At 42.0% G+C, this 14,529-nt stretch overlaps 1 protein-coding gene across 3 annotated transcripts in view; it reads left to right on the top strand.

The window, feature by feature from the left end:
• pold3 (polymerase (DNA-directed), delta 3, accessory subunit) overlaps positions 1-14,529 on the top strand; it is a 41,704-nt gene that overhangs the window by 9,402 nt on the left and 17,773 nt on the right. For 2 of the 3 annotated variants that reach the window (XM_060826925.1, XM_060826924.1), the window contains exons 5-6: positions 2,345-2,477; positions 9,347-9,617. In XM_060826925.1, coding sequence (XP_060682908.1) covers positions 2,345-2,477; positions 9,347-9,617 — 404 coding nt within the window. The remainder of the gene's footprint in view (positions 1-2,344; positions 2,478-9,346; positions 9,618-14,529) is intronic. The other variant, XM_060826926.1, reaches the window with a different exon arrangement.

The following is a 14,529-nucleotide window of genomic DNA, read 5'->3' as shown; positions in this document are numbered from 1 at the left end:
TCTTATTGAATGATGGAACTGCATTTATGGATGGAATACTCTATGCTTGTGTTATGAAGATGTGGGTGCACTGCACCTTTAAGAGTTAAAAGCAAGCAGAAGTATCTGACAGCACCAAGAGTTCTGAAAAAGATACAATCTAACATGTGGTCAGCAGCTAGGGTAGCTGGTTGCCAGGAGAACAAAACAAATTTGAATTGGGCCAGTTTAAGTTATAACCCCCCAAAAAATACCAAACTCCAATCAAGTTTGAATTTAGTATACTGGCAATATAAAAAGCCAATGACACAATCCGATGTTTTGGGGATAAGACCGGGAAAAGTTGAACGGTTGGGAGAAAATTGCCAAAAGACCAACAGATGTAAGCTGTGAGTCAAAATTCTCCGAGGGGTACCCATCTAGAGAAGGAGTTTGCACAGAGGAAAAAGGGAGAAATGGATGTTTTGGTTTCGGAGTCACACAAAATATCCAAGTACAGCATATAATCAAGAAGGTTAATGAAATACTATCCTTCATTATGACAGGAATAGAGAATAAAAATGAGGACATTATGTTTTAGTTATAGAGGATATTTAAGACCACATCAAGCATACTGCAACAGCATACTGCATGCTGTTTTGGCCTCCTTATTTAAGGAAGGATACAATGCATTGGAGGTAGCTCAGAGGAGTTTACTAGATTGATAAACTGCAGTGGTCAGTTGTCTGAGACTGGCTTGGACAGAGGGGTGACTTGATTGAAGTGTATAAGATTCTGATGGTCTTGACAAGATGCAAGTGGAAAGCATGTTTTGCCTTGTGGGTCAATTCAGAACCAGGGAATACTTTTAAAATTAAGGGTCGTCGTTTCAGCATAGAACTGGGGGTGAAATTTCTTCAGGGTTGTGAAATTTTGGAACTCTAACTCAGAAGGCATTGGAAGAGTAACTAGAGTCAGAGATGTACAGCATGGAAACAGACACTTCAGTCCAACCCAATCTAGTCCCACCTGCCAGCACCCGGCCCATATCCCTCCAAACCCTTCTATTCATATACCCATCTAAATGCCTTTTAAAATGTTGTAATTGTACCAGCCTCCACCACTTCCTCTGGCAGCTCATTTCATACATGTACCACGTACCCGCTGTGTGAAAAAGTTGCCCTTCGATCCCTTTTGTATCTTTCCCCCCTCACCCTAAACCTATGCTCTCTAGTTCTGAACTCCCCCACCCCAGAGAAAAGACCTTGTCTATTTATCCTATTGAATATTTTTCAGACAATTCTTTAGGAGTAGATGGAAATGTGGAATTCTAAACAGGTCAGTCATGATCTTGTTGAATTAGTGCAATTTTGAAGAGCCACATGGTCCACTTCTGCTTATGTTTTATGTATTTATATAACCTACATTGGCTTCCAATTAAGCAACGCCTCAATGTTTAGAACTCATGAATTGTTTTTAAAGTCCTCCCTATCTCTGTAATGTCTTCCAGACTCTCAGCTTTTAGATCTCTGTACTCCAATTCTGGCCTCTTACAAATGCCTGAATTTTGACTGCTCCACCACTGCTGATTGTCTTCAGCTGCCAAGATCCTGAGCTACCTAAGCATTATCTCTTTGCTTTTTTTTTATGTCTTTGTTTTCCTTTTAATATGCATTCATTTGTAATTGCCTCCCTGTTCGAGGTGGAGTGAGGAGAGAATTGGATAGATAATGAGGAAACGGGTATTTAAGAGATTCACTAAATGGATAAACTGTTGGACTTGCCTGTTTTGTATGTCTCAAAATCCAGACTTGCTCTTCTAGTGTACAGGAGACTATATAATTTCCAAAAATGTTTAGTTTTTGTTTGGTTAGGCTCAAGGACCTGAATGGCCTACTCCTGATTCTTTGAGTCTCATAAATCAGAAGATGGGGTTCAAAAAGAAGCAAAATACTGGGGTTGCAAGATGTTTAAAACAAAATAAAGGATACTGAGGTCAGGCTGTGAAAGTGTGGAATTCAAAATTCAATCCTAGAGGTCGTAAGGTGCCTAAGTTGAAAATGAAGTGTTCCTCTAGTTTGCGATCTGAGGCTCAATTCTTATCTCTAGAAAACAGTTGGCTTAGGAAGGGCAATAGAGGTGGGAGCCTAAATCAATCCAGATTCTCACTTCTAATCATGATCCATTGACCTGCTGGAAAAATTGCAAATGTTTATCAGAGATGCGAATAGGCTTAGTTTTACTGTGGTCGAATACTGTGTTACCATCTAACATTGCTCAGAATTATGAGGTGTTGGGACTGTGAAAGGGACATGTTAATGGAAATAAATTCTTCTATGCCAGATACATATGGTTTTACATTCACCGAATGTTCATGTGTTCACAGCAGTGAAACTGAAGATGCTGGTGATTGCGAGTGTCCATGTTTACAGTATTCAGAAAGCAATGTTGAAGGATAGCAGCCCCCTCTTCAACACTGATTATGAAGCAATCAAAGAAAACCTTCAGAACAGCAATAAGTAAGTAACAGTGTTGTCCTGTTTCCCTGTCCCCATATCAGTTGAAGCAAACACTCTTAATCTTTATTCTGAGCCCTAGAGAGAGAGAGATGATTGCCATGTGCACAGAGACGTGAGTTCTCGATTTTCTCTCAAACAGCAGACTCTTAAGCAATTATATGGTCACGTACAGGGACCAGCATCCAAATAAGATAACATCTATAATGCGCACCCAATCAATATAATCGGCAAGCGTCAACAGTAAAGATTAAGCCATCTGGCATTATACAATGGATGTTCTTAACATTGGTAACTGTCAATAGATGCTTTTTACCTCGTTAACCCACTATCCTGGCTTCCAGGACCTTATTGTTTAATGCAAGTTCTTATCTGGCAAAGTCCTGCGAGCTGAGCCTTTGTTATGCAACCCAAAACTTAACTCCTTCCCGACCTGCTCATACCTGATACACTCTGATTCCCTCCTTTTTATCCTTTCATGATAACCACCTAGATGGCACTACCAGCTTTCATAAGACTCTTGACAGCCTGTATTTAAGCAAGTTATTGACACACAGCATACAATGATTATAACAATAAAATTACTCGTCCATGCAGTAAGTTAAGTTTCTATGGTCCTCCCATGTGGGAAAAAGCTCACCAGTAAAGTTCATAAATCCACAATCCTTAGTGACCACTCCATCCTCTCCAAGCCGAGCGGAAACAAACCAGTTATCCAAGATCCCCTCTAATAAGGTCCAACCTGAAAACAAAATTCAGTCTTGTCCTTCTGCATCACTGCACGGATAAATCTGAATTCTTCGAAAAGGGCAGTTAAATACTCAACAAAAGTGACGAGACGTCCATTCTTCTGGAGAAGCTTCAGATGGAGGATATCAGCACATCTGAGCGTGCAGTGCAACAGATGCAGCAGGCTAGATGAATACAGCATTCTTTGCTGCTCCAGCTCTGCTGTAAAATGTAACAAAGCCAGTTGGTTGTTGTGATGTTAGCTTGATCAGTGAACCTTCATATCCCTTAAATGATTGAAAGACAAGGTAAAGCTCATGTGGTTAAATGTCCATAGGAAGGCCACTGACCAAAGTCTGCAGACCTCCTCACTGTTAGCTTCTTCACTTTTTGTGCTCATGACTGGGAAGCTGATTGAATTCATTGGGTTAGGTTGTGGAGGGGCGGGCAGTGGTCCAAAGGTGTGCTTTACCTGTGAATGGAGAAACTCGAGCGAAGATGTTAGCTGTTGAAAGTATCTTTGCATTTCCTCTCTTTCCTTCCTTGCCAAGGTGGTCATCAGTATGAAGACAGTCATACATTTAACTGTAATAAATTGTGTTTGCCTATTTCAACATTCTCCGTCGTCTTGAAGTCTGTTACTCTGTTCACAATTTATGGCATTATCTAGTTTTATACAATCCAGTAACTTCTAAATTGAATTGTTTAGGCAGCACAGTCATTTATAAGCAACAATCAATGGTCCTAAAATCAAAACCTTGGGTACTGCATTCAGTTTATTCAAAAATTATTTGCATGTAACAAATTGCGACTTGACTAATGTGAAAGCTGTCAGGAAAAGTATTTCAAAAGTCTGGAACAGCAAGAAAACAACAAAATGTTTCCTGTGCTTTAGCAATTGAAGAGGCAGTTTCAGTTCAAATATTCGTGGGAAACAAATGTAGAATATTTTAAAATATATTCTCCAAATCATACTTCCTAAATAAAACAGTCGGAATTACAGTGACAACTTTGGTAGAGATCAACATTCTTTGAATTTGCAATATGAAGGGGGCCAATGAAGCCTGAAACAATAGTTAACAGAACTGAAACAGCTCCGCCTCAAGTTCTAATATTTCCTAAAATCGTAACAAAACATCAAATGCAAATTCACTTTTCTTTTTTGAACTCTCTATTAAACACACAGCAGCAAAGGCATCATAATGAAATACTCTTATCTGGCTAAAGCATGACCTAACTTTTTTTTTTCAAACAGGCATTGTAGAATTTCAAACGAACCAGTGGCTCAAGGATTCAATTTGTTTTAATGTTACAAGTTTGATCATTTTTAAAAAAAGGACATAATGTTGTACAATGTAAAAACAAAATCTGCTCCATTACATAGCCCACAAAACACATTGAATGGAGATCCTGATTCAAGTAAGGCAAAACAGTTACTTAAAAGGGTTTTCCTAACCAGGATTTTAACAAACCAAAATATTATAAATATCAAACACTCCCAGCATGACACAATTTACATTGAAATTTCCTTTTCTGACCCAAGTAATAGTACGACCTTAATTTCAGCATTTCCCGTTTTTGTTTGCATCCTCTCGATGAAATTTCCAAAAAAAAAAGAGAGGCCTCACAGCGGACCATACGGTGCCACAGTCCAAGCCACTCTCTTCCCACCAGAGAAAGGACACTCCGAGTCAAGTTCACAGCACAAAGACCTGGACAAAGCTTCCCCGACAGTCAATGTACTTTACTGTCAGGACCCAAGTGAACTGGCTGCACTTTTTAGACTAGACTAGACTTAGACTAGACTTACAGTGTGGAAACAGGCCCTTCGGCCCAACAAGTCCACACCGACCCGCCGAAGCGCAACCCACCCATACCCCTACATCTACCCCTTACCTAACACTACGGGCAATTTAGCATGGCCAATTCACCTGACCCGCACATCTTTGTGACTGTGGGAGGAAACCGGAGCACCCGGAGGAAACCCACGCAGACACAGGGAGAACGTGCAAACTCCACACAGTCAGTCGACTGAGTCGGGAATTGAACCCGGGTCTCAGGTGCTGTGAGGCAGCAGTGCTAACCACTGTGCCACCGTGCCGCCCACTTTCTCCCCCTTTTCCCAGTGACACCATGTTGTCTAAGAGGAGTTCTCAGGGGATGTGTGGGGGACAAAGACAATAACATTAAGTACTAAATTCTAACTTTTTTTTTGAGCCTCAAATTTCGCCACAAGAGTACTTTAACCCCTTTCTCACTTTACTTCTCATGTGGACTCAAACCCTTTTACTCGATATGTCTGGGGTCTCTAACCCCACTTAAAACCCAGAGGACTTCAACCTTTGTTTGTCAGCGAGTTTCCGAAACTATGTTTCTCAGCTGAACCAACTACTTTTCAAGGAGTCCATAGAGTAGGAAGCAATTGAACGAGCGGACTGTTTCTGACAGACAGAAATATTGAGAGGGACCAAAGTTTAAAATCTTGTGGGCCCATCTGTCTCGAGATACCGATGTTCCGAGTGATCACTGACACCGTCCAATGGTATCTGTTCGTTTGAACTCCTGCCTAGCTCACCATATTGTCATCCCGTTTCCCGATCACCGTATCAGTGAAAGCAAACACCCAGAGACACAGCATGGCTTTACCTTCATCTTTATTCTGGGCCCTGGAGAGAGAGAACAATCGCCCATGTACACAGACATAAGTTCTCCGTCTTCTCTTGAACTGCAGATTCTTAAGCAATTATATAGTCACATACAGGGAGCAGCATCCAAATGAGGCAACATTTATATTGATTGGGTGACCATTATAATTGGCAACCATCAGCAGTAAAGATTAAGTCATCTGGCATTATACAATTAATGTTCTTAACTTTGTTAACTGGCATTATACAATGAATGTTTTTTTACCTCGTTAACCCACTATCCTTGCTTCCAGCACCTCATTGTTTACTGCAAGTTCTTATCTGGTCAAAGTCATGCTAACTGAGCCTTTGTCACGCAACGCAAAATTTAACTCCTTCCCTACCTGCTCAAACCTTATACACTTTCTCAACAGCACTGCATAAAGACTAAGACTTTTTTGGTGTTCATCGCCTCAGCATCAGACTAGTGCCTGGAGAAAGTTATCAGATTGAAATTTGACATATATTTTAGAATTCCTTCAATACTAGGCCATTTAACGTACATCTTGAATTGACCTGGAATATGCATTTATGAGCTCCCGACTTGAACTGGTGAAGTCCATGGAATGGAGGGATACCCACAGTGTATTGGGAATGGAGATCTACACAAGTTCAGGCAATGATCATCCCCAACAAAAGAGATTCTAAACATCACCTCCTTGTCATGCAATGATATTGCCATCACTGAAACCCAGTGACGGTGCTCCGCAGCATGATGAGTACCTTCTGTGTGAACTGGGATACCTTGACAATTACTGTGCATTGGTCACACCTACCGATACTGTTATGAGCGGCACCTCTAACTGGCAGATTGGTGACAGTGAGGCCAAGTTTGTTTTTTCCCTCTGGGTAGTTCCCTCGCCACCTGCCTCAGATCAATTGCAGCAGCTATGTCCTGTAGGACCCAGCCAACTCAGCCAGTAATAGTGTTACTGAGCCACTGGTGATGATGGCCATTGAACTGCCCCACCCCGAGCACATTCTGTGCCCATGTCACCCATAATTCATCCTCCAGTTGTAATCAACATTGAGTACTGACTCTTCATCAGCCGAGGTAGAGGAGAGCAGTAGGTTGTAGTCAGCAGTTTGTTTCCAAACCTGTGTTTGACCTGATGTCATGAAGCTTGATGGAATCTATGTCAGTGTTGAGGATTTTCAGCACAACATTTTCACAACTGTACTACGGTGCCACTATCACCTTCACAATTGGGACAGGGTCCCTGTCACTCAGAGATCATAAAAGTAGTGTTTAGGGCATTCCGTGTTGACCAGTAAGCTTAATATCTGTTCTTGGGAAAATGTTAGTCTGTTATAAAAGTTGTAATAGCAGAGAATTTAGAAATGTATAATATAGTCAAGCAGAATCAGCATGCCTTCATGAAGGGGAAATAATGATTGACAAATTTACTAGAACTCTGTAAGGAGGTTACAAGCAGGATCAATATAAAGGAGGCAATGGATGTGATTATATTTGGATTTTCAGAAGGAATTTGCTAAAATTATACGTTAGGTACTTAAGAGCTCATGGTATTGGAAGTAGTTTATAAGCATGGATAGGAGATTGGCTAGCTAATAGGTGATAGACAGAATAATGGAGGTATTTTCAGAAGGATAGCCTGTAAACTAATAGTGTGCCATGGGGGTCAGTGCTGGGGCCAAAAATATTTACGATGCATTTCAATTACTTCCATGAGGAAAGTGAATGTACTATTGCCAAGTTTGAGGATGACACAAAAAATAGATGGGAAGGCAAATGGTAAGACAGTCTGCAGTGGGATATAGACAGTTTAAGTGGGTAAAAACTTAACAGGTGGAATATCATGTTGGTAAATGTGAGATGATTGTCTTTGTGAGGAGAGTTTGAGTGGATTTGTACTCGCGATTTTTGAGAAGATTTGTAGCTCAGGTTTGTACTCATTGGAATATTGGAATCCTGAAGAATGAGGAGCAAACTTACTGAAGCATAGAGGAAAGGTTCCTCTAGAGGAAAGGAATGGCAGAGCATGGGACCAGAAGTCATAATCTCAGAATAAGGGGTCGCACATTTCAGACACACGCGAGGAGGAATTTCTTCATTCAGAGGCTGGTGTACCTCTTGAATTCTTTACCACAGAGGACTGTTGAGTCTAGTTGTTAAACATATTCAAGGCTAAAATAGAATTTAACCAAGAAGGAAATCAAGTAATGGGGAAAAAGCAAGAAAGTGGAGTTGAGGATTATCAGATCAGCAATGATCTCATTGAATGTGGAGCAGACCTTGTTGGGCTGAATGGCCTACATCTATGGTTATTGGGCATGTTGACTATTTGCACAGTAAATAGAGTTCCATCTACCAGTTCTGGTGTTAACCATGTTGTGTAATGTTTTGAGTATTTGATTGAGTTGGGAATTAACTATGGATTTACTATGCTTCACTCACACTTCCTTTCATTGGAGTAAGCTAAAAGCATGAATATTGGGTTAGGAGGTGCATGTTTGTAATGTGTATCCCTTTAAACATGACCTTAAATGTTTAGTCTCCAATTCCATCCTTCACTGCATGCTTTCTGAATAGAGCACTGGCTGCCTGTGCTAATAAGGAACATTCACCAAAAACAATATCCTGGAGAGGAATGGTGATGGTGAAAACACTTTAATAAAATGTAGTCACTTATATAATTTTTAAGAAATACAACTGCCATTTTGCAATGTGTTAGAGAGAGTGGATGAATTTGAATTTGATAAAAATCTGGAATTTTAAAAAAGTCTAATAATGACCAGGTAACCACTGACAATTGCTTTAAAAACTCATCTGGTTGACTAACGTTCTTCAGGGAATGAAAACTGCCCTCTGGGCAATTAGGGACAGGTGATAAATACTGACCTAGCCAGTGATGTCAACATCCAATCAATGAATATTTAACAAGTAATATAAAATGATCGAATAAACTGCTTTAGTAAAAGTAGCTGAAGGATGGATATTAATGCCAGGGCATTGAGAAAGATCTACTACTTCTCAGAGTAGTGCATTAAGATCATTTGCATGTACCCAGAATGCAGAAAGTTTAATGTTATCTTCTGTAGGTTTGCACTTACTGCAATGTATTGCTCCCTGTACTGCATTGACAATGTCAGCCTTGTTTTTCTGCTCAAATCTCTGGACTAAGACTTAACTTTACAACATTCTAACCCATAAAATCATGTCTGATGCTTCAAACTTGTGGCGAGATGTTGACTTTCCAAACTCAAGCATAGATCGTGCCATGTTCCATTTTCTCCCATGACTGCCATGATTACAGAGAACCTTTTTAGAACATAAAGCACCTGCAGCACATGAACAGGCCCTTCAGCCCACCACGTCTGTGCTGACCATGATACTACTCTAATATGATCTGCCTGCACATGGTCAGTTTGGCTCTATTCTCTGCCTGGTTCATGTTTCTGTCTGAATGCCTCTGAAACTTTGCTTTTTGATGACAGGTACAGCGCCATTCGATGTGCTGATGCTGTTCCTCGGTCAGCAGAGGAGATGGCTCGGCTGCAGAAGTCACTCCAACAGTCCTCGCGGTGTTCTAGTGAGACAGAGAGCAGCAGCAAACCCATCGTAAATGGCAATGTGCCCACAGCCCCTAAAAATGTTCCTCAGCAGCCCAAAGGAATCATGGGGATGTTTTGTGCCAAAACCACTGCCAAGACACACGATAAAGAGGTCAAGGGGGAGCCAGTCGTGGTGAAAGACGTGGAGAGTGCTGTAAGTATTTGACAAGTATCATGGATAAGAGAGAGAAGTGAATTGAATGAATTTTTACCACCTCTCCAGCTGACAACAGATATTTTTGTTTCGTTTTTGCTTTTTTTTAAAAATTTTTATGGACAGACAGTGATGAGTTTCTCCAGACCCTAATTGTGAAATCTGATTTATAATGACCCACTGCAAATTCTTTAGGATTAAAAACAGTAGAATTTATTATTGCATTCAAAACCCAGAGAAATGGATCACAAGACACATTCAAAAGGAAAAGAAATCAAGGAAAGAAAAACTGCTGATTACTAAAATCAATGATATCAAAATTAGTCCACATGAATTGGAGTGTCTGGTAAGTCAATGTCCAGTCGAGATAAATACAAAGAAGGCTGGTGAAAGTTAATGTTTTAAGTTCAATCTGACTTCTTCAAAGTTAAAGAATATGAAGAAGAGTCATATCAGCTTTGAAACATTAACTCTATTCTTTGTCTACGGGTGCAATGAGACCTACTGAGCTTCTTCAGCATTCTCTGTGTTCATTTCAGATTTCCAGCATTCACAGTATTTTGCGTTTGTTTGAGTGACAGTTGGTTGCACAGAGAGGTAATTTTTGAACAGGCTTCAGGTGCACCTGAGTTGCTGATGAAGGTGGTGCAGTTTTCGGCTGCCAATTTGGTTCACCTCATTTTCTTTCCAGAAATTAGATTTTGTAGAGATACGGAAATCAGAGGTTGGTGGTTTAGCTAAACCTGGAGCTTTGACTGTTTAGGCTTTACTGGCCGACAGAGGAATTAAACCAAAATTTCTGTAAGTAAACAAAATTAGATAAACCTGTACTTCCAGTCCTGGTTTCCAGCTTTTTGTGGTAAATAACTGTGGAGACATACGCACCAGGTCAACTCATTATGGATTTCAAAGATCTGCTTTGTTCACAACTAGACGAGGTGGACGTCTTGTCTACTAGTTCTTTATGGTTGGAAAGTTTACACAATACAAGGAGGATCACCGTCTCATCGGTCATGATTTGGAGGTGCCAGTGTTGGACTGAGGTGTACAAAGTTAGAAGTCACACAACATCAGGTTATCGTCCAACAGGTTTAATTGGAAGACTAGCTTTCTGAGTGCTGCTCCTACATTGGGTGGTTGTGGAGTATAAGATTGTAGGAGACAGAATTTGTAGCAAAAGTTTACAGTGTGATGTAACTGAAATTATATATTGAAAACAAACCTGGATTGTTTGTTAAGTCTCTATCTTTTAGAATGACCATGTTGGTTTCAGTTCTTTCATATGTAAATCCCAGGACTTTCTTAAAGTTACATTCTCAAGTGAACTTTAACAATAGGTGCCATGTCGGCCCAGATAATGCATTGAAAGTGAGAGGTACCCTGTGTGAGGCTGTCGAATGCCTGGGACCACTGAAGTGTTCTCCGACTGGAAAGGAACACTCCTGTCTGGTGATTGTTGTGCGGTGTCCATTTGTCTGTTGCCGTAGCCTCTGCTTGGTCTCACCAATGTACCATGTCTCGGGGCAACCTTATCTGCAGTGTATGAGATAGACAACGTTGGCCAAGTCACAAGTATCTGTCTCATTCTTGGACACATGCATTTCCATCAAGGATGGGCACCTCAGCACCCTACTCTACCGCAAACCCCCAGATAACCTCACAATGCTGCACTTCTCCAGCTTCCACCCGAAACATATTAAAACAGACATTCCCTATGGACAAGCCCTGCATTTACACAGGATCTGTTCAGATGAGGAGGAACATGATAGGCATTTGGAAGTACTCAAGGATGCCCTCATAAGAACAGGCTCAACTCATCGACTGCCAGTTCCAATGTGCCACAACGCGAAACCGTAATGACCTCCTCGGGAGACAGACACGAGCTGCAACCAACAGGATACCCTTCGTTGTCCGGTACTTCCCATGTGCTGAAAATCTATGTCATGTTCTTCGCAGCGTGCAGAACATTATCAATGAGAATAAGCACCTCGCTAAGACCTTCCTCATGCCTCCACCTGCCACGTACATAGTGGGAGGTGTCCCACATATAATGGTGGTATTCGTGTCGACACTGACGTGTCTTGCAGCATCTACCGTGATAAGGTTGTATGGTGTTGTCCTGAAAGCCGGGCCGTTTGCTGCGAACAATGATCTGAAATTAGATTAGATTAGATTCCCCACAGTATGGAAACAGGCCCTTCGGCCTAACAGGTCCACACCAACCCTCTGAAGAGCATCCCACCCAAATCCATTCCCCTACATTTTACCCCTGACTAATGCACCTAACACTACAGGCAGTTTAGCATGGCCGATTCACCTAACCTGCACATCTTTGGACTGTGGGAGGAAACCGGAGCACCCAGAGGAGACCCACTCAGACACTGGGAGAATGTGTAAACTCCACACAGATAGTCACCGAAGGTGGAATTGAACCTGGGTCCTTGGTGCTGTGAGGCAGCAGTGCTAACCACTGTGCCACCATGCCACCCCAACTACTTCACGCTTTGCCACGTCAGGCTCCATCTGCCAGATTTCTGCACATTCACTCAACCTATCAGTATCCATCTGCAAACTCATTGGGTCTTTTTCACTGCTTACCTTTCTACCAATCGGGTATCTTTATGTTCCCTGCAAACAGATTGAGCATGCCTTCATTCACCCTCATCTAATTCATTAGTATAAATTGAAAAAGTTGAAAGCCTTAGCACAGAGCCCTGCCACACAACCTTTTATACATGCTGTTTTCTGCCATTCTTATATCCGTGCTATGAGCTTTTATTTCCTGTGATGAAATTTAATATGATGCCTTATCAAATGCCTGACTAATGCACCTAACACTATGGGCAATTTAGCATAGCCAAGTCACCTGACTTGCACATCTTTGGACTGTGGGAGGAAACCAGAGCACCCGGAGGAAGCCCACGCAGACACAGGGAGAATGTGCAAACTCCATATGGACAGTTGTCTGAGGCAGGAATTGAACCCCGGTCCCTGGCGCTGTGAGGCAATAGTGCTTACCACTGAGCCACCGTGCCGTCCCAATCTGTTTGACGTTTGGTGGTCGTTTAAAGGTAAGAAGTGGATCCAAAGTCATGGTCAATGTATTTAGTTCACGGGTGTGCTGTTTGGTCAGATCGGCTGGTAGTTGTCTGTAGTGTTCCTGGTTGTTCAGTTGTCGGTACACTTCCTTCCAGTAATCTGTTCTATTTTGAATGACGATGGTTCCTCCTTTATCTGCTCATTTGATGACAATGTTGTGATTGGTTTTGAGAGCATGGATAGCATTGTGATGGGGTGATGTTTTGCTCTACCTTGTGGGTGCAGCAGATGAATCTGGCATTTATATATTGCCTGGCAGTTTGAGCATAAATATCATTGAGAATACATTGTTGTGTGAACAATAATCAACAGACAGGAATGTTCCCTCCCAGCTGGAGAGCGCTTCAGTGGTCCGAGGCATTCGACCTCAGACTTTCGGGTGACCATCTTCCAAGGTGGACTTTGGGACAGGCAACAACGCAAAGTGTTGAAAAATGTGGTGCTGGAAAAACACAGCAGGCCAGACAGCATCCGAGGAGCAGGAGAATCAACGTTTCGGGCATAAGCCCTCGTTCAGCTCATTCCTGAGACGTCGATGCCTGAAACGTCGATTCTCCTGCTCCTCGGATGCTGCCTGGCCTGCCGTGTTTTTCCAGCACCACATTTTACAACTCTGGTACTCCAGAATCCGCAGTCCTCACTTTCTCCTACAACGCAAAGTGGTTGACCAGAGTTGATAGTCAAGTTTGGTACCTGTGGGAATGGCCTCAACCAGGACCTTAGGTTCATGTCACACTACAGGTGACCCCACTGTACTATGCACGCACATGCACACACACACGCGCACGCACACACTTTGTACTTGCAGAATTATTTCACTCAAACACTGCATGAATCCATGTAAGATTCTGTAAGTGCCTTTGTTAGATTAGAATCCGTCTGAACATGGGCACACAGCCTCACACGGGGCACCTCTCACTTTCAATGCATTATCTGGGCCGACATGGCACCTGTTGTTAAAGTTCACTTGCGAATGTAACTTTAAGAAAGTTCTGGTATTTGCATATGAAAGAACTGAAACCAACAAGGTCATTCTAAAAGATGAGAGTCTTAACAAACAGTCCAGGTCTTTAGATTAGATTACTTACATTAGATTAGATTAGATTACTTACAGTGTGGAAACAGGCCCTTCGGCCCAACAAGTCCACACCGACCCGCCGAAGCGCAACCCACCCATACCCCTACATATACCCCTTACCTAACACTACGGGCAATTTAGCATGGCCAATTCACCTGACCCGCACATCTTTGGACTGTGGGAGGAAACCGGAGCATCCGGAGGAAACCCACGCAGACATGGGGAGAATGTGCAAACTTCACACAGACAGTCGCCTGAGGTGGGAATTGAACCCAGGTCCCTGGCGCTGTGAGGCAGCAGTGCTAACCACTGTGCCACTGTGCCGTGTCTTCTTCAATATATAATTTCAGTTAATTCACACTAAACTTCTGCTATAAATTCTGTTTCCTATGATTTTATACTCCACAATCACCTGATGAAGGAGCAGTGCTCTGAAAGCTAGCGCTTCCAAATAAACCTGTTGGACTATAACCTGGTATTGTGATTTTTATCTTGTACACCCCAGTCCAACACCAGTACCTCCACATCATGACTCTCATCGGTTCTTAATACTAGAGATACGTGCTGCCATCAATGACACATAAACAGTTGGGAAAATAAGTGGTGAGGATGATGCAAAAAACTGCAGAAGGATTCAGATAGGTTGATTGAATGGGCTAAAACCCAGCAGATGGCTTATAAAGTGGGTTAATGTGAGGTTATGTACTTTGGCAGGAAGAATAGAGGACCTGAATA

This window comes from Hemiscyllium ocellatum, chromosome 6, assembly GCF_020745735.1.
Source record: "Hemiscyllium ocellatum isolate sHemOce1 chromosome 6, sHemOce1.pat.X.cur, whole genome shotgun sequence".
NCBI lineage: Eukaryota > Metazoa > Chordata > Chondrichthyes > Orectolobiformes > Hemiscylliidae > Hemiscyllium > Hemiscyllium ocellatum.
The sequence above is the reverse complement of the archived record's forward strand: the minus strand, read 5'-3'. Positions and strand labels throughout refer to the sequence as shown.